At 31.9% G+C, this 26395-nt stretch overlaps 1 protein-coding gene across 4 annotated transcripts in view; it reads right to left on the bottom strand.

Moving 5' to 3' along the window:
- The window catches only part of LOC143042745 (uncharacterized), a 107859-nt gene that overhangs the window by 15232 nt on the left and 66232 nt on the right, over positions 1 to 26395 (bottom strand). Inside the window, exons 2-4 of one of the 4 annotated variants that reach the window (XM_076215194.1) lie at positions 16493 to 16636; positions 13944 to 14072; positions 10321 to 10920 (exon numbers count right to left, since the gene is read on the bottom strand). The exons of 2 other annotated variants lie outside the window; for them this stretch is intronic. In XM_076215194.1, coding sequence (XP_076071309.1) covers positions 10538 to 10920; positions 13944 to 14072; positions 16493 to 16636 — 656 coding nt within the window. In that variant the 3' untranslated portion in view covers positions 10321 to 10537. Of the gene's footprint in view, positions 1 to 10320; positions 10921 to 13943; positions 14073 to 16492; positions 16637 to 26395 lie in introns of those variants that run through there. One more of the 4 variants, XM_076215196.1, reaches the window with a different exon arrangement.

Below are 26395 nucleotides of genomic sequence, written 5' to 3'. Positions count from 1 at the left end.
GGTAAATGTCTATTTCGAAGGATGAATGACTTCTTATATGTGCTTCTACCGAAAAAACAAATGTGGCAAAGAATATATCATATATGTGAATAGTATTTCAACAAACATATTAAGACAGTTCCCATGAGGTTCTGTTTTATGTACATTTTAATACCTTTTATTCAATATGATTTTACATCTTTAATATGTGAGAGTATTGTCGGACAAATATGTCAACACAAAAAATGGTCTCAGTCAGTGACAATCTTCTTTTGAAATAAAAAAAAGAGTAAAAAACAAAACCCAGATCGACACAGATAGACACAAACGTATTCCAAACCATATGCATCATGTACATGGAACATATACTAGTATTTACATTTAAAAAATTATGTGCGCATAGTGTGTGTTATTTTCAAGTTGGACCCACATACGCGGTCGGAAAATGATGATAGGCCATTTATCAAGCATAGGAATCAACGAGTCTGAGGCTGGAGTTGGTAAAGCATTAGCGACAGTTAATCTTCGCTACCATCATTTACGACAGCAGCAGTGGTGGATCCAAAAATTTTCATTAAAGGGGGGGGGGAATGACTGACCTAAACGGGTGCGCTCCAGTCATGCCTCAGTGATTCCCTATATAATCAACCAAATATTCCCCACAAAAAGCGGGCTCCAACGGAAAAACATATATATTTAGTGTTTTAATTTCTGCAATGATGACAGGGTATAATACACATGGTCGACGCTTCAACAACCAAAGAAGTAAAGCACGACATAAAAAAAAAACGTAATTCACATAGTTTTTTTCACTGACACCCCCCTTTTTCTTAACTTAATTTGGAAAAAATTGATTGTAAAATATGGACATATGTAAAATCGATTTTAGATAAACAAAATTCGCAGCAATTTTACAACCCCTCCCCCTCTCCCACCCTAAACTTTGAATGAAGTTTTCCATCTTACATTCCTTCTGCTTTCGTGACTGTTACCATGATCGGTCATAGATTTTGCGTTTAATTCGGGACATAAAACATCTCTTTTGAATGGCCGTGAGTTTTGTTTGCTCGGCTTGTCAGAAGAAAGGTCAATAAAAAGTTAATATTTAATAAATAAATCTTTTGTCATTGTACAAGTTTTTTGTGAGTGTGTTTGTAAAAATCGTCTTCTAGTGAGTCATGTCGCTTTCTTCTTATGTATCTTTATCTTGGTAGCGTTCTTTACTACCCCCAATGGCATGACAGAGACTTGAACCCTACAAACATTCTAGAACAGTAACTTTCTTTTTTTTTGTATCTGTCTACTAGTATCCTAAGCTATTTTAAAATTTGTATGAATGTAATACAGTTGTGGTCCTTATTCAATTTGCTGTCAGTCATAACTTATTTTTTCATCGTTGTATTAAAATCTTGACCGTGTATTTTTTTTTTCGTTTCTTTTATTGTTTGGATTTTTGGGTTTGTTCGTGCTAATTTCCTATAATAATGATGAAAACAAACTATATTATATTTAATTATGTTTGTTTCGCTTCCTCTACCTAGTATATGTTTAGCAACTAACAATCAATCAATCCAGCTCTTAATTATTTGTAACAAACGTATATTTGGTCCGTTCATATTTTTATAATTATCATTTCTCTGCAGGGAACGATGTTTTTTTGGAATATTGTTTCGTATCATTTTGTAATACGCTTACGGAAATATGATTGTGCAAGGTTTAACTTAATGTAAATGGCAGAAAGTTCATATACTTGGTAGCATAGCATTCATTACTCTCCTTTTTATGTGACAATATATAAGAGTTATGGAACTTTAACCACTGTAGGGTAAAATCAACTGTTACATACTAAATACTTTCCCCTGATTTATAAATTAAAAAAAAAAAACCTTTCCTTTCTGTTGTCAGAATAGGAACGAGAATTGGACAAAGAGAAAACAACCCGACCAAAAAGCAAAAACAGCCCAAGGCCACTAGTGGGTCTTCAATACAGCGAGAAAATCCGGAACACGGAGTCGTGCTCAAGATAGATCCTTTACACAAATGTGTACTAGTTCATTGAAAATGGACGTCACATTAAATTCCGAAACATATTTGTAAACGTAAATAAAAAAAACGTATATACAAACGAACTAAGACTACCAGCTTTTTCTTTTTTTATTCTATTATAATACTTAACTTTTTTATAAGTAGTTTGTGCAAGCGAATGTACTTCCAGTATGACTTTCAAAAATAACTTATTAGTTGCTTAAGGTATAATATGCTTTATCATACTTTTCAAACGATTCGGTAGTTGACATAATATATGTATAGAGACACCTGTCTCCTGTTGACTACAATATAAGTGCTTCCCAAGAGACTTTTGGTTATGTGTTTAGTTGGGTTGTGATTTCGCTGCCGTGTAAGCGACATCTTTTTCTGTTCATACCAGTATATATCAAATCGTCGTGTTTCGGTGTAATAGAAAAAAAAAAGTATGAAGAGAATTATAAACCCATAGTGTTATTAGAGATTCTGCTGAGAATACTATCTTACAGAAAAAGATTGATAAAAAATTAACTGTCGATATATTTGATACATAAATGATTTATAATCTTAACAGGTGTCGATAATAAAATTATAGTATTTTGTTTTTGTCAAAATCCATTGCAATTGTACTGACTGATTTTGTAGACTCAGACACATGATGGTTTATAAAGTCACTTTTTGTGCTGACATGAATTGTCATTGATATGGTTATATTTATAACTTTACTGTTTACAAAATTTGAATTTTTTGAAATACTAAGGCTTTTCTACCTCAGGCATAGATTACCTTAGCTGTATTTGGCAAAATGTTTAGGAATTTTGGTCCTCAATGCTCTTCAGCTTCGTACTTTGTTTGGCCTTTTTAACTCGTTTTTATTTTGGATTCGAGCGTCACCGATGAGTCTTTTGTAGACGAAACGCGCGTCTGGCGTATATACTAAATTCTGTCCTGGTATCTATGATGAGTTTATTTATAGGTTGTTATTCGCTTTGAACCAACTTGGTATACATGTGTATTAGTTTCTCCATAGGCGGTAATGGTAACGTTTTTTTTCTGTTGCTCAGTCCATATCGTTTACTTGGATATGTGTGATGGCTCGTTTCGAAGCTGATACATTTTGACATATGTGGTTAAATTTTCGGGGTACGAAGTGAGATTACTTTTCCCGTAAATTAGTAAACCCCGAGTATCCTTTTGTGATGCGGTTCCTCATGGTAAAAAATCCCATTTTTAACGCAATAAGTTCTTTGAAAATTTAATACTTTGAACACATTAAATAGCTCCCTAGATTTTACACATTTATTCCGTGTTCCCCTACTTTCTTAATTAACTCAAATGGTTAAGGTCAGTCACTTGTTTATCATAGAAAAGTGTCAGATATCATTAAACAGAGAATTTTTGTTTACACGTGACTTTTGAGTTCCTCATTTCAAGGCGCATTAGGGATGTTGTCCCAACTAAGTTTCACAAACTTCGAACACGCTTGTCTGTACTATGTCTTTAGCCTTTTTTATAACTTGTTTCTTGGTTTTTATTTGCCCGTCTAAAATGGGACATATAATGGTATACCGTTGTCCTTCCGTCCGTCCGTCTCCCACACTTCAGACAATTAATGAAAAAACGCTTCCATCAACTTTTATGACACTTTGTTGAATTGTTTATAACTATTGATGTAAGCTCCCTTTCGATTTAAAAAAAATTCAGATTTTACGTTTCTGTGTCATGAATTTTTATTCTTAAAAAAGTTTTTTTTTACGGTTTTCGGACAATCACTCCTAAACACTTTTACAAAATTTTATGAAACTTTAGTAAATTGTTTATATCTGTTGACTTATAGTTAAGCTACCTTTCATGTTTTTTCAGTTATTAAACTGAGTACCGTTTTGTTTTTTATATAATTTCTGATTTGATAGTGTACAGTTGTGGAATTTTTCCTCTGAAAAAATGTCGGAAACGGCCAAGGAAATTTATTCGTTGAAAAAAAATCATTTCAAGCAAAAAGACAAGGGGAGTATCATGCGCTTATAGCGGAGCTCTTTATTTGTTTATTTATTTAACGAGTCAAATCTTTTCAACTGATTTTATAAGAAGTTTTATAATATGCTGGTAATCACTGTTCAATGTTAAGGGGATGGTTGTGCACCTTAAACGAGTTTAATCACTTAGAGTTCTATATATGAGCAGTAAAATTAATTTTTCTCGAATGAATTGATTTTTTAAAATTTTTCATTTTGGAATCTTTTGTAGCTTGCTGTGAGGTGTTGGTTTTCCTAAATGTTGAAGACTGTAATATGAATTATACTTGCTTACTCTATCATCATTTAATGTCTGATGGGGAAAAAAATGTTTCTTTGGCAATCATACCACTTCTTTTGTTATTATGAAATTATGAATAAAACAAACACTTAGGCTTGTATTCGTTAATTCAGTTACAAAGCACGCCATTCACGAATTGAGTAAATGAATACACGGAGAGCGCCCGGCAGCGTTATATATTTTTATGTGCCAGATATATGAATTTTTATAAATGTACATGTATCAATTGATGATGCTTTTTGTACTTGCTATAGGGAAAACAAAGAAAAAATATGATAGCAACGTTTTTTTCGGTATTGATTATATTTATAGATTGCGTTACGATCAATAACAATAAATGAAATTACTGAACAATAAGTGATATACATTTCACGATTATTAAAAAATGTATTCTGATACGATGAAAGCAGGTAACGTACGGTACGAGACGAGAACCAGTTGCTCATTTTGAACAGTAGGAAAGGTAGAGTAACAAGGAGAATGTATACCACTTTCAAACCGTGATCTGACTACGCTCTCGTCGATATCGTCAAATTCATGTTCCATATAAATACCGTTTATAAAAACTGTCAATTTAATAACACATGGTAACCTAAAGCATATCCTTACATGAAACCGAACGTTATATACATATTATAGTTTCCTTTATAAGCAGAAACCCAGTTGAAATAGAACAACAGAATGGAAGCTCTTTGTTAGAGAAGGCGATAAATGCTAACTGTATAGTTTACTATAATAACAAAAATGTTTTTTTATAGAAACAAATAAAATGATACTTTTTGGCTAAAGACGAAGTATTTTATTATAAAAACACCATTTGGATATGTATACAATATCTATTACATAATTAAGCAGAAAAAATCAGATAGCAAGTTGACGACATGGGTGTGTATTCAGTTGAATCTTTAAAATGCATAACCCCCGATTTATTTATTAAAAAAAAATCTCCAAAATGGGCAACAATTGCATCGAAAAGAGAACATGGAATGAACCATTTTATGTTAGGGCGTGTTTGAGTTGAATAGTTGGTCTGGAAAACGTAATAGTAAAAGTGTCTGAAACATCATCTCGCTTCAGATTCTATCATTTGTATATGTCAAGGCTACAGGTGGACTTTATAACATAAAAAAATAACAGTACTTACAATTGAAATATATGGGTCAAGTGAAATACTTTTCTAATAAATCACAAAAACAGAGTAGGTGTGTTCGAATAGCAAATTTTTACTTAAAGTAATTGGAGACAGATGTTTATTTTGGATCTGTAAAATGCAATGTGGATACACTGTAGTTGTTTCATTGGCAATCATACCACATATTCTTTTTTGTATATCTTTGAATTAAGTTTTTGTGTGTGATATCTAGGGTTTATAGTCTTCAACCACTGAAATTTTTAGTCTGCATATTCCACGAAATAATTAAGTATTTTTTTTAAATGTCTATGAATTTTCAAAAATTCCACCTGACAACGAATTAGACAATGATTTTAAGTTGGCCGAACATGAAATGCAGAAATGTACAATAACTGATGTTTATTAGCTAGAAGATAAATGTGTCTTTTAAAACACAACTGGCATATATATAGGGATTGTAATGCTGCTATGTCGATAAATTTGTCAGTTTTCAAGAGCTTAATTGGCAGCGCGTCATCCCTACAAAGGCTTCCATTTTTACGATTGCAAAAATGAACTGGCGTAATGTGGAGATAATTTTGACGAATTAGAATCCCGACTGTTTAATAATGTGTGAACATGGAAATGTTTCATAATGAACATTTACCGAAAATTATTACTTGTAAAATATTATTAGTTACATAGTGTGCTAGTGACCTGATACGATATATATGGGTTCAGTAATTTCATATGGGGTGAGAACAAATAACGTAATACGTCACTAGGACACTATGTAACGAATTTATCTTATAGACTATCGTAACGTGTGAAAATAGGATTAGTGACCTATGAAAAAAGTAAAACCCCAAAAATACTGAACTTAGAGGAAAATCAATTCGGAAAGTCCATAATCACATGGCAAAATCAAATAACAAAACGCATCAAAAACGAATGGACAAGAACTGTCATATTCCTGACTTGGTACAGGCATTTTCAAATGTAGAAAATGGTGGATTAAACCTGGTTCTATGATAATGAGCAAGTCTTCGATACTGTTAGTCTTTAGAAACGACTTCCATTGATCCTACAAAAACAGATGCCAACAATAACAACTTGTTAGGTTTAAATGTGTTTTATGAATTATTTCCATCGTAATCATCAATTTCTTCGTTTGTTGAAACTTTTAAGATTTTTTTCTCAGTACCGTTTTGTTTTTATAAAGGGACGTAACACCACTACTAACCGTGTATGAAATAAGCCCCGCCTCCCTTCTTATCTTATATGGAATATAAGGGATATCACACCACTACTTACCGTATATGAAATAAGCCCCACCTCCCTACTCACCTAAAATGACATATACACGGTCTCCAGGCGGATGCCTTTAACCAATCATATTCCTAGAAATTTATAGAAGGTAAGATAAAAAAGACTTTATCTTCAAAGCATAAAGTAAATTATTAAATTATTCACTAGTTCTAGCGACACCATCTAATATTCACACATGATTTATATATATTTACCCATCAGCATATAAAGAATGTCAGTAACTGCTAGTAGTCTGCCGTTATTTATGTATTATTGTCATTTTGTTTATTATCTCTTGTTTTATATTCTGACATCGAACTCGGACTTCTCTTAAACTGAGTATTACTGTGCGTATTGTTGTGCGTTTGGTTTCTCTACATTGGCTAGATGTATAGGGGAGGGTTGAAATCTAAAAAAAAACATGTTTAACCCTGCCGCAATTTTGCGCCTGTCCCAACTGAGAAGCCGCTGGCCTTTGTTAGTCTTGTATCATTTTTAATTTTAGTTTCTTGTGTATAATTCGGAGTTAAGTGTGACGTTCATTATCACTGAACTAGTATATATATATTTTAGGGGCCAGCTGAAGGACGCTTCCTGGTGCGGGAGTTTTTCGCTGCATTGAAGACCCATTGGTGGTCTTCGGCTGTTGAATTGTCCTCTCTATGGTCGGGCTGTTGTCTCTTGGACACATTCCCCATTTCCATTATCAATTTTAACCTATCTGTAGCTACATATTAGTAAGCTATCTACCTGTAGAAGTGACTGATGTCCAAAATTAGGTACTTTTTTTGTAGATCCTTGTTTTAGTAAGTGATCTTCTTGGTTAATACTGTTGAACATATGTTTTTAAAAACAGAACACAGTCAATACAGACGAGACGAAAGTAAAAAAAGTAACGATAAGCGGTAAATAAACATGCCGTATCGAAATCATACTTGTTCTAAAATATATTTGCTATTATTTTATTTTTAATTGGAGGTCATCAGTAAGATGAGAGTAAAATACAAATATCATATTGTTAAATTCAAAAACGTCTGAATTATTCGTTTATTATAAATCCTTAATTATTTGTTTGAAAGTTAAGATGGTTAAACATGTTAAAGAAGAGATCATACTTGATAGGAGAATCGCTATTTACTATAGAGTCAGGCTCCAATCGGATATGTAAGAGATGTGGAGTTGTCTGTCTTTGCATACTGAGTATCCGACCTCATTGCCTCTTAAAAAACATACCTGTCTTGGTATTATACATGAATAGTATTCAATCTAAATTTTCAGAATTTTACCGTGAAATTAGGGCCAATTTCATTTTAATCGTCACATTAAATTATTGTTTTTTTAATGTAATCATATAGTACAAACTTTATATGTTTGATATTTTTAAATATAGTTCTTGTTTTGTGTTGTCTTATTTTTTACGAAGTGCTATTTTAGTACCAATTAATTTGATATTTACTTTGCCGAAGTGATAATTGATTTCTAATAAATCTATACTTACTTTGCCGAAGTGATAATTGATTTCTAATAAATCTATACCTGCTTTGCTGAAGTGAAAATAAACTTTCAAAAAACTTTATACTTACTTTGACTATCCTCATATTTGATTTCAATAAACTGTTAACTTACGTTTGCTGACATGATGTCTGAAGTATAATGAACAAGAGTCGAAAGAAACCAGTGGGACATTGAAACTCTTAAGCTGAAAATGATATATAGTTAAAAAAAAAAGATCAACAGACAAACAATAGTTCAAAAATACATTATAGAAAACTAAAGACTGAGCAAGAACAACTCTAACAAAACACTTGGGGTCGCATGTGTTCTGGAAGGATCAGCAGATTCTGTTCCACAGGTGTTAAACGTTGTCTTGCTCATGTACAATACAAACCCCGTTATAAGTCTAGTTTGGTAGGTGATTATCGTATGCAGCCGCTGCTTGAATGTTGTTTCATAGAAATGCAAAATTGAAATAATATAATTCGTCGTAAAGTTTTCTTTCCAACTGACCCTAATTGACAATTTCTAGATGCCAATCAAAGTAAAAGGCAGACATAACTGTATTTGCTGAACCCTGTTTTTCTTGTTCGATGCGATAGATGCGTTTAACAATAAAACTCATAAACAATGCCCCTAATTTGCAAACGTACCGTGCTTTTACCAAGATTAGCCTTTTGCACCAGTAAACTGTATGCTATTGCATATTATTTGTACCTAATGTGTACAGAAGCTTTCCTAATATTGATTAGGGGATAGGGTCACTCTACCCCAACTTTGAACCTCAGTTGAGACTTTTGATAAGTTTATTCAAATGAGCCTTTTTCACACATTAAAAGTTGCGATAAAAAATGTAGACGTTCCCCGTATATTTATTCACTTTAGCTTTTAGTCTAGGTAATCTAAAAACACTGTCCTGGTGATAACAAGGCCCTTTCCGTGAGTCATTTACTTCGAATTAAAGTTGGAACTCAGCTGCAGACTCAAACATTTCCCAACATGATCCGTTTTACAAAATAAACAAGTCTAATTTAAAACAGGGAAGTGTTGCTATACCAACATGTGTTGTCTCAATCGCAGACAGCTGATGAATAACTCTACCTGCAGTTGCAGTAGGTTATTGCCCATCATTTGAAGTAAGTGTGCATTTAAGTTAGTCAGACTCGAATATACCTACTTTGGACCTCTGTTCCTGACGGTCAATAAATTAACTTACTTGCGTCTTTTTGGTACATATCATTTGTAACTAGAGTGCATGACCATTTTTCTGTTGGTATTATCGGTGTGGTTAACATCAAATTTATAAAGGGGAAAGGGTCACCATACCCAAACTTTGGATCTTTGATGCGGACGTTAAGTGAATTCTTTGTCAACTTCATTAAAACCATTGCCTGGCATTTGCAATTATTGTAGACAAAAGTTTGTTTGTAGGAATTTTATTAAGAATAAAAGTGGACAGGGTAGTCATATCCAATTTCTGGACCTCATTGGCAGACGTTCCTCAAATGTTTACACCGTAGCCTTTTGACCAGGCCAACTTTAGGACATTGTCTATCATTTGTACCTTCATGTAGTGTAGACAACAGGTGTGTATATACCCAAAGATTACACATTCGTTGGAGACGTTCATTAAAAATACCAATATGCGCCACATATTCTGATTAACCTTGAGCCAATGGTTTTCACATGTACATTATGTGACCAAAAGCCTTTCCGGAGTGATCGTATAAGGAATTAAAGACGGTATGAAGGATGGTCGCCACACAGATGATACACACATTTCGGACCTGTCCAGGCGTTCTGTAAATTTACCATCCTCGGTACTTTGGTCCAAGTAACCTCAGGCCATAGCCTGTTTTAGTGTACATGTAACAAGTATTGAAAAAAGTGTCCTTTCTGGAATTTTAACGGATGAAAGTTTAATGGGATTAATTGCCTTACAAATACTCTCGATCTCATTTACGGAAGTTCTGTGAGTTTAATCATTAGGAACTTATTTCAGAACAAATAAAAAATTTAACGCTGACAGTAATACTCGGTATGGTTTAGGAAAAACATGTTCCTCCTTCTATTAAGAACACCAAAAAGAACAGATAATATTTTACTCAATACAATTAATTGTTAAAAAAAAATTCTTATCATATATACTGAAAACAAAAAATCATCATTACATAGATTGAAATTCAATTGATGATAGGTCACTGTGTTGTAAGTTGTTACAAATAAAAATCATTGTCAAAAACAGGAGTTGATGTCCTAAACAGATCTAGAATAGATTCGATCATGATTCAAAGTCATATACTTTCACTTTATTTTTATTATTGTTAACTTGGAGTACATGCCACCATAAAGAAACCACGATCCAGCAGCATACAACCAGACTTGATCATTTGGATTTAACTTTCTTGTTACAGTCACGGCACCAGTAAAAACTTGACTACCACTAAATTGTCCGATGTATGTTAATGAAATATCATTTCCATTAAGTCTGATGTAGTAATATGCACCAGTAGTCTTAGACATCACAGACGCAGATATCACGTACAGTCCTTCATGTTCACAGGTAAACTTTCCCGTTGACTTAAATGTTGACAGGTTTGTGATACCGACGCTGTACTTGACATCTTCGAATTTCATTATGGTATTGGTTATTATTACATGTGACGATGGATGAGCAGTCATGGCAACTGAAATAATAAGGAAGTTGAAAGACATTTAATATAGTTTTGAAATCTTTTATCTTTTTTAATAAATATCAGTTTCAGTCTTTTTGAGAAGGTAACTCTCCTTTTGTTGATTTGTAAGTAAGTGTATTCTATGTGTTAATGTTTCCTTTTTTTGCATTTAAAGTAATTTATCATTATTCACTTTTCATTACTTTTGAATAGTTTTAATTTATTATTCGAATATGATACAATATCATCCATGTGTCTTCTTGTTTTATAAGATCAAGTTAAATGACACGTTGTATACATGTACTGCTGTCCAATAGTTTGCAAATGTATGATTTAATACGTCAGACGCGCGTTTCAGTGACGCTATCATCAAAATAGTTATAAAGCAAAACAAGTATAAAGTTAAAGAGCATTGAGGACCTATATTTCCATAAAGTTGTGCCAAAAACGCCTAAGGTAATCTATGCCTGGGAAAAAAAATCCTTAGTATTTCGAAAAAAAGTCTACTTTTGTAGACAGCAAATTATAAAAATAACCATATCATTGATATTCATGTCAAAACCTAAGTGCTGACTACTGGGTTGGTGATACATGTACCCTCAGGTTCAACAATCATAAATAGATTTACAGAAAAGAAATGCGGGTTGCAAACTCAAACTGACGGAAAGACATCAACTATAAGAGAACAAAAAGTATACAAATCTTTAATTTAGAAAAGGTTTTCTGAATTTCTGCTGGAGAAATATCGATAGAAAAGTCCATTGTTATCGTCGGTTATATTGCAAACTGGAAGTAAAACGATGTGAGAGGAACTTTTAAGGTTAGGAAAGTACATAAATAAATCTTATTTTATTTCATTTTTGTTTCATTTTCAATTTTAATGAGATTTGGGGTGGATGAAGAGCTTAGTACATTTCTAAGGGTTCTTTCTACGTTTGACGGTTAATAGAAAGTTCGTTATCCTATAAATATAAAGATGTCTACTGTGTATTTGTGTCAATGAACTGTTGTCTCATTTATATTTATCCAACAGCTCCTTCAGTTATAATATTTTAGGAAAAAATTATCAAACTTGAAATCAACTTGTCTTTTTATTTTTTTTGTTGTTTAGTAAATAGATAAAAACCCAAGAATTGATACCAATCTCCTTTTTAATTCCTTAAATCAATGGATTATAATTATCTCTCATAAAACATGTAACAAGTAGAGGAACCTAGCTTAAGATGATACACGATATTCTGAAATACTCTAATGTATAAATAATGATGAATACACATACTATATGTTTCCAACTTCGTCGCGAAAGTAAAAATATGTAATCTACGATTTACAAAACGATTCGATTACATCACATTTACTTCTTATCTCTTTTTTTCTAACTTAATTACAATTTTATGTCAAACCATTTTTGCAAAGATTTGCATGAATTCTAGTATTTGTACTTAATTGATCTACATCTATTGTCAGAAGATATTTAAACGAATTATTTTGTTTTTAAGGAATGACTGTAATATTATTTCTGTCTATGAAGAAATAGCATAAAAAATTTGGTGCACACTGAATAACGCGCGTAGCGGGTTATTTAACAGTGTGCACCACATTTTTTATGTTATTTCGAAGAGACAGAAAAAAATAGTACAGTCATTTCTTATAATTTAATTCTAAATTCCATTCTAATATGACGTCCTTATTACGCTTTGTAAACAAAGCCGTGTTCTACATGTTCTAATGAGCACAAAATATGTTTGACACATGCGCACGAACTTACTCTTTATATTAACGTTATTTCCATCGTTATCCTTTAAAATATATACATTTAAGCAGCTAACATAAACTTTTATTATATTTTTTTATGAAACAACATATATTTACCCTGCTCGTAGCTTTTAAACTTATCAAATATGAAATGCAATGCACAGACTCCTCCAGGAGGAAACGGGAACAGCCAAACATTTTTACGGTAATTTCGTATGCTTCGACCTATAAAAGTACTGTATTTGTCCTATTAGAATCGAAATAATTCCTTCATGTCATGCTCTATGCTCATTTTAACATGGTTAGACATCATATTTGACCACATTTTACACCTCGCTAACGCTCAGTGTAAAATATCGACAAATATAATGCCTACCCATGTTAAAATGAGCATAGAGCATGACATGAAGGAATTATTTCTTAATTTTAAACCGTAGAAAACCATGAAAAAAACGTTGATGACGTTACGGTCACATGACTAAATTATGTCTATGGGCTCATAACAAAATAGATTCGGGTTTTTTTTGCCGCCTTGATTTGTGTCTTCCAAGTTTATTTCCGAGATTTTACCATCGAGGACTGTCCTCGTTACTTATTTCAATTGCAACGTCAGTTTTACATTCAAACTAGTCCTAGTTTGATTTATGTTACATGTAAAACATTTAAAATGAAATGTTTAAATATTTGGTACACCTGTTTAAATATTAGTTTTTGCTAAAGAAAACATGATTTTGTAAGTGTTAGAATAACGGCTTGTTTGACCATTATGATATACAATGGTCATGACATTACACTGTCATGATGTCCATCTATTTTGACAACATGATATGTATTCTCTTTTAGAAATATACTTCATGTCCGTACAGTATTAGAGTTTCGTGCATATACATTTCTAATGTTAATATGGTACATGAATAAGAAATGAAAAATACATAATGCACCACTTATACAAAAATGATAATATGTTGTCTTTTATTGGCTGTTTTTCCAATTTAATGTTTAATATTTTCTGATTGATTTGGATAATGCATCAATTAGTATTGGAATTCCTTTATTATGAAAATAATTTTTCTTCTAAAAAGGGTAACATGATATACACTACATTGCACTTATCCACACATATTTAAATTTTTCTTGTATTGGATGATTTAGCAAACATGTTTTGATATATCGCTCTATTAGTGGTGCGAATATAATGATTAGCACATACATTTTATTTTTCAAAATCTAGTTCATTGTACTGAATGCGTTCAAATGAATCAAACATAAAGTACACGAACCTCTTTTAGTGCTACTTTTTAACTCTGCTTCAACAGATGATAACTTTGATTCTGTTATCTTTTGTTGTTCAATACTCTTCTCGAGATTTTCTTCCATTATACGTACATCATTTTTCCGAGCGGTTACATCTGAAATTGAGTGGGTTACATTACAAAAGAATATTTTCAAATTACTAAATAGTTCGATCTACATTGAGGACATTCTGATACTAGCAGGGATGGGGATGGTTATGTCGTTTACAGAAAGCATCTGTGTTACTGTTCTCCGGTGTCATATTTCGGTATTATGAAATAATCTCTAGAAAGGCAAATATTAACCAACCAATCAAAATCATAAGCCATTTTAATTTTAACATGTTTAACTTAGTTCAATATTTTTGTAAAGTTTGCATAATTTTTTTTAATATAGTGGCTTTGGGACACATAGATTCTTACATTGATACCAGTGGATTATCGCATTTATCCAATCGAGATAGTTAAAATAATATGAGGCAGGCATTACCTGTAAATGGGGACGAAGTCTGTATGAATTATTTTTTTTGTAACTTACATATTTGTTAAAAAAAAAGAAACGGAAATACCGTAACGTTTCCGATTTTGGTTCTGTTGTTAGGGATTTTAGTTGTGACGTTATTTAAGTTATGACGTCATATGCAATGTAAACAAAGAAACGTTATCATCAGGTAACGTTTTTTTCATATCAAGGAATAATTAAAAAATGAAATTGGTATTACGTTCCTTCCTATTTTATACTAGACTGATAAATATATATTTTACTCAAAGTTTCATACAAACGAGACCGGAAAAAGGAAGTACATTGTAGATTTCTGCGCAGATGCGGGAATTCAAAACACGACATCAAAAAAATTGACCGATTTTTTTTTTTTTTTTTTTTTTTTTATTGATTTTTCTACTGTTATTGGGGACTTCGTCCCCATATCAATTTTAAAGTCCGAGCCTCGGCAAAGATTTTAAAATTTGAAATTGAACTATCGAGTTGGATAACAAAAATTCCCGTCGAGTGCATTCCACATTCCAGAAAAACTGTAAATTTCATTAACACATGTGAGCATTGTTTGATTCATCCACTCAGCTGATAAAAGTTAATATTCTTAAATCTATCTTACTAACGTCTGAGATCACCAGCACCAACACGTTACTTTATCTTGTGTATCCAATGGGTTCGGAATGGTATAAATTTCCTTAGAATTAGAGACTTTTTTTTTATTTTTACTTTTAATTCTGTTTTAGACCAAAGTAAATGAAGATCAAAATTAAAATTTCAGGCTTTTTTTACTCTTAACGGTTCCTGAAAAGAAAGTTCGTTCTCCAAACGATGTGTACTGATTAATGATACGATTAACTGTTTATCATTGCTTTTGATCCATACTAATTGAGGGGGAAATACCAAACTGTAAATACCTTTTTCTTATTTTTGTTATAAAACAAAAGAAATAATGCCCTCATCCTTGAATCAATTGATTAGAATTATCTCTCAAAACATATAACAAGAAAGGAAATTGTCTGCAGATGATTAATGATATTCTATTCCTTTTTGATCGTAGAAATAATTTGAATATACATATGTTGCTTGGTGGCGTTAGTACAAACTTTGTGAACTACTATTCACAAAAACGATTAAATCACAACATCACGCTTACATCCTTTTATTTTCTCGCTTAATCATGTTTATTGCAAACTTATGTCAAACAAGTTTTGCAAATATTTGCATGAATTCTATGTAATGTACTTTATTGACGTGATATAAATGTGTTGTCAGAAAATGTTTACAAGAATTATTGTGTTATTGTTTATGAACTGATTATACATTCAAATGTCGGATACGCTTTTATTAACGACGCACCCGGTATTTCTCCTTTTATAATTCATGTGATTCCCTCGAGTTTTGTTTGCTGCCTTGATTTGTGTGCATGTCTTCCTAGTCACTAACGAGATTTTACAATCGTTAGACTACAACACTGTCGTCGTAACTTATTTCAAACGAACTCATCAACAATCAGTTTAACATTAAGATTATTTCTTGTTTCATTTGTGTTAAGCCTACCGAGTCATTTAAAAAATACTTGGTTCACCTGTTCGAATGTTTATTTTTGCTGAGGGAAATAATGACATTGTAAGTATTTGGATAAAGGCGTGTGTGATATAATCATGAATTTTGTCTTAACTTAACCAATACACTGTCACGAAGTCCATCTATGTTGACAATATAATTAGTTTTTGTTTCTCAAAATATACTTACAGTATCAGAGTTTCGTACAAAGGGATTTCACATTTAATGTTTTATATTTTTTGATTGATCTAAAAAGTGCAAAATTTATTATTTTAGTATGGTACATGTACAATGATGTACCAGAATAAATATTGCACCACTTATTAAAAAATGTTAATTTATTGTCTTGTATTGAATGATATAACGTTCATGCTTCTATTTGTTGTTCTTAAGGAATTGTATGTAATGGTTTACACATACAGATTCTTTTTAATCTAGTTCATGTTATTGAGATGACTCAAACATTAAATTTACAAACCTCTTTTTGTGCTTTTTTCAAACTCTGCTTCAACAGCTGATATTTTTGATTCTGTTATTTTTTGTTTTTCCTTCATTTGTTCAATATCTCCCTGTAGTTTTTCTTTCATAGTTCTAACATCGCTTTCCTTCATAGCAGCTACATCTGAAATTAAGTGTGTAACTTTACAGTACCCCATGTTTATATAACCGATGTTTGTCTTTCATTGTTCTAACATCGCTTTCTTCCTAGCAGTTACATCTGAAATCAAGTGTGTAACTTTACAAACGACTATTTTTATATAACCGATGTTTTTCTTTCATTGTTCTTACATCGCTTTCCTTCCTAGCAGCTACCTCTGAAATCAAGTGTGTAACTTTACAGACGACCATTTTTATATTACCGATTTTTTCGACAGGTTACTAGTATTGATAATATTATGTTACTCTGTCAAGTAAGAGCAGTTACAAGAAGTAATGATAGGCTCACACTCTGTGCAAGTAGGAGAGGGACTGTTTTTTGATGAATATGTGGTGTGTAGAACAGATTGACAAAGTATATACTATTCCCCGGGATCAAGAGTCGTTGTTATAATAAATAATTCTGGAACGACAAATAACAACCAATTTAAAATCTTAAGACAATGTAATACATCCAATTTCAACAATTGTTTTTACTTAATCATGTTTATAGCAAATGGAAGCAAACTCATGTTAAAGTAAAGTTTTATTACAGTATTCCTACGAGGTGTTGACAAACAAAAAGTGTACCAATCCACTACAGTAAACCGAAATACACCCGTCAAAGACAACAACATATAAATGACGGATAGAAGGTACAAACAAAAAAGGAATTCAACGTTAAATTGAATATAAACCAATGAAACTTTCACTTCTAAGATACCGTATATAGAGTGTATTAAAACATATGAACAAAACAAAAAGAATGGAAAAAAAGAATCGCACTAAACCATGAAACAATTCTGTCATTAAACCCGAATTCATTAAATTGTTTTTAATACTTTAAATTATAATCAAATTCACACTGATTGGATTAAAAATTAAGATGCTTACTTTATAAATTGTTTACAAAAGAAAATTAAAAAACTAATATAAAAGGAAACAAGAAGAGACAGAAAATACAATTTTATTTTGTTTCATCTTACCTTCTATTTCCTTTAGGAGAGTTGATATCGTCAGATTGTTAGAAGTTTGTAAGTTTTCCACGGCAGATTAAGTTTTGTTATCCACAATGTTTTCAGCGAGGTCCTTCATTGCTTCGGAAACAGCTTGTTTCACCTCATTCCCTATCAGTTCCTTCAGTTGTGTTGTTAAGATGGAAATATCTAATTCTGCTTTCAGAGGTGCGTTTAATTTTGAAATTAAAGGTATATCAATGGCAGCTGCACGAACATGTTCCATCAGCGAAATAGTTAAAAGAAAGATAGTAAATCCGTATAACACACTTAATTCCATATTGAAATTACGCTTTTCCCTGTGAACATGTAGACTTTATATCTTAATGTTTATGAAAGACTATGAGGAAAAGAAAATGTTCTTTTATATGATGTCAGTACGTCGATATTAATTATACTGACTGAAAATATGTATTTAAGTTTGCTGTTAACTCAGTAGTCATTATGTTATCTGTCAGGTGACTATCATTAATCAAGCATTGAAGACGTTCTTATATTAACATCAACAGAATGTGGCACAGGCATACGTCATAATTAGTAATCTTAGCTTTGATAGTAAAGATAAGTAGCATACCAAACGCATTGTATCGCACTTCATAGTACATCTATTACATCGTTTGCGGCAAAATTATATAAATAACGTTTTCCCGCATTCTTAGATATCATATTGACGTCTTAAAGAGACATAAATACACAGATGCAATTGTGCTTGTTCCTAATATCTAGTCAAAAACAAGGTTTACGAACATTCTTAACTCAGTAAATATAATTCATTATATCATCTGTCTAAATGTCTAAAAAGAAACATTGACATAGAAAAATTCCGAAATAATATATATAAGTGACAACAAAAAAATAAAAGGGACAAAAAAAAACATATTCTTATTTTTGTATTATTCTATTTCCTTTTTCGTTTTTAATTGAATACATGTTGAAAGGAAATGTCTTGTTATATTTGAAACAATAATAGTCTGAAATAAGATTGCCAAGTTTTCATTTATTTCCATAGTTTAGTATATAATTTTTAAACTTTTGTTGGTGTATAAAGGTTTTCAGCAATTATTGTGTCATGTTGGTTTTCATACATATACTTACAAGTGTAAGAAGAAGGTAAACGTGTCACATCTATAGCATTCTGAGAAACAGGGATACTAATAGAAGATCAAAACATTTGTGTGCAGTGTTTTTGTTTTGTTTTTTTGTACATCAGTTTCATGTAGATGTAAGATTCTTGAGCAAACTGTTTGTCTTCAACAAGTTTGAATGTGTTGTTTAAGGAACAGTTTGAACAGTTTTTCAATACTTGCATGTGATTTGTCAATAGAATATTCAAAACAGATTTCAGTTTTTCCTTGATCAGGAAACATATCCATCTGAATTAGGACATTTTATAGGTTTTCATCAATTTTAAAGGACATCGATTCAAATTCTTTCAATTAATATCACACAGGCTAGTTTTCATATCATCTAAATAACGTTTTATAGTATTATTTTATTTTTATTTAAGTCTGTTTTTAGGGTTACGGTTAGCCATTTGACGTGACTCTGAACTTATGCATCCTGTCCTACATCATGCACATCGAATGACATAATTATTTTATTTCTATATGTGTGACGTCAAACGCGCGATTTACATCAAAGTTAATGTTAATCTAACCATGTGACTGTCAGAGATAAGGATTCGGTCCCAATATTTAAAAACTTTCAATCCTTTATGATTTTAAATATAAATAAAATCCTATGATGGATAAGCAAAATTGAGGTTGTTAAATTTGATGTAGGCCTTTTAACTTATACTGTTACAACTGTTTTTTGTGATATCCATTTGACGTGACTCTGTACTAATTGTGCTTCTTGGATACATTTTTTGTTTTGTTTTTATAGTGATTAAGATGATAACACAATGTTGACTGCTATATGTCTGTTTTTGATAGTTTACCTATCGTGTCTGTTTGTTTTGTTTACACATCGTTGTCAACATATTGGATTTTGATGCGACTGATAAACAAGTAAGAGGTTTCGCTAGCTATAACACCAGATTCGATCCACCACCTACTACATAAGAAAATACCTGTACCAAGTCAGGAGTATGACAGTTGTTATCCATTTGTTTGATGTGTTTGAGCTTTGATTTTGCCATTTTGATGGTCTTTCCCTGTTTTGGATTACGTTGGAGTTTTTCATATAAAAGTCAATAATCAATATAATAGTCAATGATCAATATAATAGTCTGCCGTATTAAATTATAATCCTGATACCTTTGATAACTATTCACAACACTGGGTCGATGCCACTGCTGGTTGACGTTTCATCCCCGAGGGTATTACCAGCCCAGTAGTCAGCACTTTTGTGTTGAAATGAATATCAGTTATATGGTCATTTAATAAATTTCCCTGTTATAAAACTTTGTGAATTTTTCGAAAAACTAAGGATTTTCTTATCCCAGGAATAAATTACCTCAGCCGTATTTGGCACAAGGTTTTGGACTTTTGGGTCCTGAATGCTCTTCAACTTTGTATTTGTTTGGCTTTATAACTATTTTGATCTGAGCGTCACTGATGAATCTCATGTAGACGAAACACGCATATGGCGTATTAAATTATAATCCTGGTACCTTTGATAATCAAACCACAAAAAACCCTCTGATTGGTTTTTCTGCTGATGTATGACTATTGAGATATCAATGAATAAATATATTATTGGTAAAAAAACTATACTAAAACGTGAATAAATATTGAAAGTTTAAAAAGGAAAGTCGAAAAGTACATTTAATTCTAAACATGCTTATTTGGATCCTTCATAGATACAATTTAAACATTTTTACGAAACAATAAGACGTATGCAACATTTCGATTATAAACTGTTTGGTCGACGGTCTTACATCAACCTTGAAACTGTAATGTTATCTTTATCATTTTGTTTTGTAAATAAGCTAAATAGAATCATTCAATATGTAGGTACGTGCAACATACGTTTGAATTAATCAAAGGAAAATATAAACTATGAAGAAAGAAAGAAAGTATTTTCATTTTTTAATATGGTATGTTAAATTTATCAAATTAAATCTTAATATTATTCTTAAATATCTTTCCCATTATGTTTTATTTTTCCATAATTCCAATTGTATCCAAATAAAAAAATAAAGTTTATGCATTGTTGGGGTTAGTCGTCTTTTTTATAATGAATAGGATGAACGTAGTCAAATGAATTGAAGGTGCTCTGTTAATGTTGCATTGATGTATAACAACATCATACAATATTACGGAGCCCCGCTAGGGACATGCAAAGAAAAAAATATATATTGTGCGCACAACTTAAATAAATTGTGCGCACAAAATAATATAGTGTGAGCACAAAATAATATATTGTGCGCACAACTTAAACATGTTGTGCGCACAAATAAGATATAGTGTGCGCACAAAATAATATAGTGTGCTTTAAATTCTGTGACCTTTACACATGGTACGGGGCTTCAATGTCTCCTTTTTAAAATGACAGAATGGAGAAATGCATAACGTTTTCTTTTGAAAATGGGCTAGATTACATGGAAATACTCCAGCAAAAAATCATCACTGCATTTTTATCGACTCCTGACACGAATACTGAAGAAGTTTGGTTTATTTCGTCTGAAACTTGGTTTACCAACAAATGCGTTGGAAGCCTCCACTTTATATCCGAGCTTATTGGAACGGTTTGAAACCGACTTCGCAATAGAACGAGGACACTATCGAACTTATGTAGACTTTGATAATATGGTTTTACCTGTTTTCTTGTAACAAATATAAAAGTACTATTTGCACTTATGCATTATACTTTATGTCTGAAAATCTCACGATTTTGTTAATGTTTATTGACACAAGACTGACATGTTACTCAATTCACGACTTTAATTTTGTTATGCTCCGCCGACGATAAAGATCGTCATTAAATTTAAAAGTCTTTACGTCCGTCCATCCGTCCGTCTCTGTTTATGGTAAATATTTTGGTTAACTTAAATGAATTATGTGGTTTCTCTAAAGATATCAAGTTTTTTGTTTTTATTAAAGATGACTATGGTTGATCATGATAAAGTACGGTTTTGACCCAAAATGTACTGTTCGTTATTGAAATGTGACGGTGTGTTCAGTCTAAAAAATTCAACATGAAGTTGTGATCAAATAAAGATAAAACTGAGTACAAATATAACTCAGAAGATGCAGTATGAGTGCCAATGAGACAGCTCTCCATACAAGTCATAATTTATTAAAAGTTAACAATTACTGTGGATTCTTTAATTTTCGTTCGTACCAATTTTTGTTGATTGCGGAAACCTTGCATTTTCGTGGATATTTGATTTCGTGATTCTGCCAAAGTCTTGATACAACTTTATAGAAATTTGTTTTTCGTTGAACATTTTACATGTTTTAATTCGAGGTTCACCTGTACCCACGAAACCCACGAATATTAGTATCAAACGAATAATGATTAATCCACAGTATTGGTTATAGTACGGTCTAAATCACCGAGAGTTGGCTCACACCAAACAGCAAACTATAAAAGGCCCAAAATGGCAATAACAAAATGATAAACAGATATGAACCACACCAATAAACGACAATCACTGAATAACAAGCTCCCGACATAGAACAGAATGCTTATTATGATCTAAAATTTTTAAGAGTTTTGTACAATAGTTATCAAAGGTACCAGGATTATAATTTAATACGCCAGACGCGCGTTTCGTCTACATAAGACTCATCTGTGACGCTCAGACCAAAAAAGTTAAAAAGCCAAACAAGTGTTTCTGGTCAAGTTATAGTTTCATTTTGATTAATAGAAAAGAGGAAAAGAGGTCACTTATAAGTATCTATTTTTGATCGATTTCATTATACAATTTTACAGAATATTGTTCGTATACATTATGAAACTGAAATGGTACGAAGCAATTTACGAATATAGTCAATGAAAATGTATTCCTCCGTGGAATATTTTGAAAACAAACGAAACAATTATGATTCTTTTTTTTCCAAATATGGTCCCTTTAGGGGCATCATTTATTCAAAAAATTGTGGCGCAATTGATCGCGAACGATGCCATTGCCAATGAAACAACTCTATACATATACACAATAGATCATACAAATACGGGTTATATTCTTCTCATATATTTTATGATGGCATGATACTCAACCGCTAACGGGAGGTATTGTGCTTGATATTCATATTATTGAGATATAATCTTTCAATCAGTTTAATTGAGGTGTGGAGCTGGTATGTCAGTAACTGCTAGTAGTCCTTTGATAACTTATGTACCATTATCATTTTGTTAAGTTTCATTTGTTACCTATTCTTACATCGGCCATGGACTTCTTTGAAACTGAGTTTTACTGTCGGTATTGGTACATATGTTTGTTTTTTGTCTGCAATGGCTATATGCATAAAAGGAGGGTTGAGATCTCACAAAACATGTTTAACTCCGCCGCAGTTTTGTGCCTGTCCAAGGTCAGGAGCCTCTGGCCTTTGTTGGTCTTGGATGATTTTTAATTTTAGTTTCTTGTATATATTTTGGATAGATAAAGGAAGATGTGGTATGAGACAACTCTCCATTCAAGTCACAATTTATAAAAGTAAACCATTGTAGGTCAACGGATGGTCTTAAACACGGAGCTTAGGCTCACAACGTACAGCAAGCTATAAAGGGCCACCAAAATTAATAGTGTAAAACCATTCAAATGGGAACACCAACGGTCTAATCTATATAAAAACGAGAAACGAGAAACACTTATGAAGTTTATGCTTATAGTATCCGAGAAATACACCAAAACACAAAATTTTACTTTGCCGGACCACTTAATCCTGAAAATAAGGTCAACGACAGATGAAACCTGTCAAGTGGACATTAAAACATTAAAATCGTTCCATACAGCCAAATATAAAAGAACTATTGAATTTGGTATCTGAGGTTTCGTCTAAACCACGATCCCTTAACCTTGTTCAATGATCCATAAAATTAGGTCATGTTCAAGTGAAAACTGTTTTCCTATTTTTGGGCGCACACCATATTATTTTTGGGCGCACAGTATATTATATGGTGCGCACAGTATATTATATGGTGCGCACAGTATATATATGGTGCGCACAGTATATTATATTGTGCGCACAATATGTTTAAGTTGTGCGCACAATATATTTAAGTTGTGCGCACAAAATATTTAAATTGTGCGCACAATATATATGTTTTTCTTTGCATGTCCCTATCGGGGCTCCGAATATTGACACTCAATTTATAAATAGTTTTATGCTATATATCTAAATAGAAAATGCATATGCATATGCATTTGGATGTCGAAATTGAAAAGGTAGAATTACTCAGTAATATAAAGTAATTATATATCTCAAAAAAATAAAAATAAAAATATACTCGAATTTTCTTATAACAATCTTGAACAGAATATCAAATTTAAAACAGTTATGTTTACGATTGCTGCCAAAGAATTGAAAATATTTCCTTTTAATAAATACATTTCAATTATTAACATTGCTAAAATTATGATTTTTTTTTTATAGTGGATAAAAATCAAATACCTGAGCAGATATTGCATTTTCCAATTTCTTCACTAGCTAACAATAAGATTTAATAAGATATTCTTTCCTTTAAGAAGTAAAACCCATTATGAAAAGGAACATCTACCTTAGTATGATACTCAAATTACATTTATAAATATTTTGATATGAGTGTAACTAATGAGTCTAATGTAGACGAAACGCGCGTCTGGCGTACTAAATTATAATCCTGGTATCTTTGATTTTTACAGTACAAATTGATTGTAAATGTAAATGTTGTTTCTCATATTTCTGTTGGTTTCTTACGAGCCACTATCAATCCAACATCCTAGTTACATATTAGTACGCTTTCTACCTGTAGAAGTGACTGATGTCCAAAATTAGGTACATTTCTAGTGGTTAATACTGTTGAACATATGTTTTTGAAAACACAGTCAATACAGACCGGACGAAAGTAAAAAAGTAACAATAAGCGGCAAATAAATATGCCGTATCGAAATCTTACTTATTCTAAAATATATTTGTTATTATAGAATTTTTAATTTATTATGAATGAGTAAAGGTCATCAGTAAGTTAAGGTGGTTGAATAAGAGTTCATACTTGATAGACACATCGCTATTTACTACAAAATCAGACTCCAATCGGATATGTAAGAGATGTGGAGTTGTCTTTCTTTGCATACTGAGCAACTTACCTCATTGCATCTGATAAACATACCTGTCTTGGTTTTATACATGAATAGTTTTCAATCTATATTTTCAGAATTTTATTGTGAAATTAGGGCCAATTAAATTTCAACCGTCATTTTTTTTTAATTTTTTTTAAAAATGTAATCATATCATGCATATAGTAAAAACTTTATGTTTGGTATTTTAAATATAGTTATTTTTTGTGTTGTCCTATTTTCTACGAAGTGATATTTGATCACCAAGAAACTTGATATTTACTTTGCCGAAGTGATAATTGATTTAAAAAAAAAACGTTATACTAACTTTGACATACCTCATATTTGATTTCAATCAACGGATTACTTACATTCGCTGATATGATATCTGAATTATAATTAACAAGAGTCGAAAAATACCAGTGGAACATTCAAACTCTTAAACCGAAAATGTTATGTCAACGCCATAGTTAAAAAACAAAAGACCAACAGACAAACAATAGTTCAAAAACACATAATAGAAAACAAAAGACTGAGCAACAACAACTCTACCAAAAAACTTGGGGTAGTCTCATGTGTTCTGGAAGGGTAAGCCGATTCTGCTCCACACGTGGCATCGTGTTGCTCATGTAAATACAAACGGTTATAAGTCTAATTTAGTAGGTGCATATCGTATGTAGCCGCTACTTGAATGTTGTTTCATAGAAATGGAAAATTGAAATAATATAATTCGTCGTAAAGTTTTCTTTCCAACTGACCCTCGTTGACAATTTCTAGAGGCCAATCAAAGTAAAAGGCATACATAACTGTATCTGCTGAACCCTGTTTTTCAAGTTCTATTCAATAGATGCGTTTAACAATAAAACTCATAAACAATGCCCCTCATTTGCAAACGTACCGTGATTTTTCCAATGTTAGCATTTTGCACCAGGAAATTTGTATGAAAGTTTTCCTAAGGGTACTTTTACAACTAAAACTAATTAGGGGATAGGGTCACCTACCCTAACTTGGAACCTCAGTTAAGGCTTGTATGAGTTTATCCACTTGAGCCTTTTTTACACCTTAAAATTTGCGATAAAAATGTAGACGTTCCGTATATTTATACACTTAAGCTTTTAGTCTGGGCAATCTAAAAACACTGTCTTGGTGATAACAAAGCCCTTTCCGTCAGTCATTTACTTCGAGTTAAAGGTTGAACTCAGCTGCAGACGTTTCATAAATTTCCCAACATGATCCGTTTTACAAATCAAACAAGTCAAATTTAAAAAGGCAAGTGCTGCAATACCAGCATTTGTTGTCTCAATCGCAGAAAGTTGATGAATAACTCTACCAGCAGTTGCAGTAGGTCATTGCCAATCATTTGAACTAAGTGTGAATTTAAGTTGATCAGACTCGAATATACCTACTTTAAACCTCTGTTCCAGAATGTCAATAAATTAACTTACTTGGGTCTTTTGGTACCTTTTATTTGTAACTAAAGTGCTCGACCATTTTTTTCTGTCGGGATTACTTTATTGTGGTA

Source organism: Mytilus galloprovincialis, chromosome 8 (genome assembly GCF_965363235.1).
Source record: "Mytilus galloprovincialis chromosome 8, xbMytGall1.hap1.1, whole genome shotgun sequence".
Taxonomy (NCBI): Eukaryota; Metazoa; Mollusca; class Bivalvia; order Mytilida; family Mytilidae; genus Mytilus; species Mytilus galloprovincialis.
Note: the sequence above shows the minus strand (reverse complement) of the source record. Positions and strands in the feature narration are given on the sequence as shown.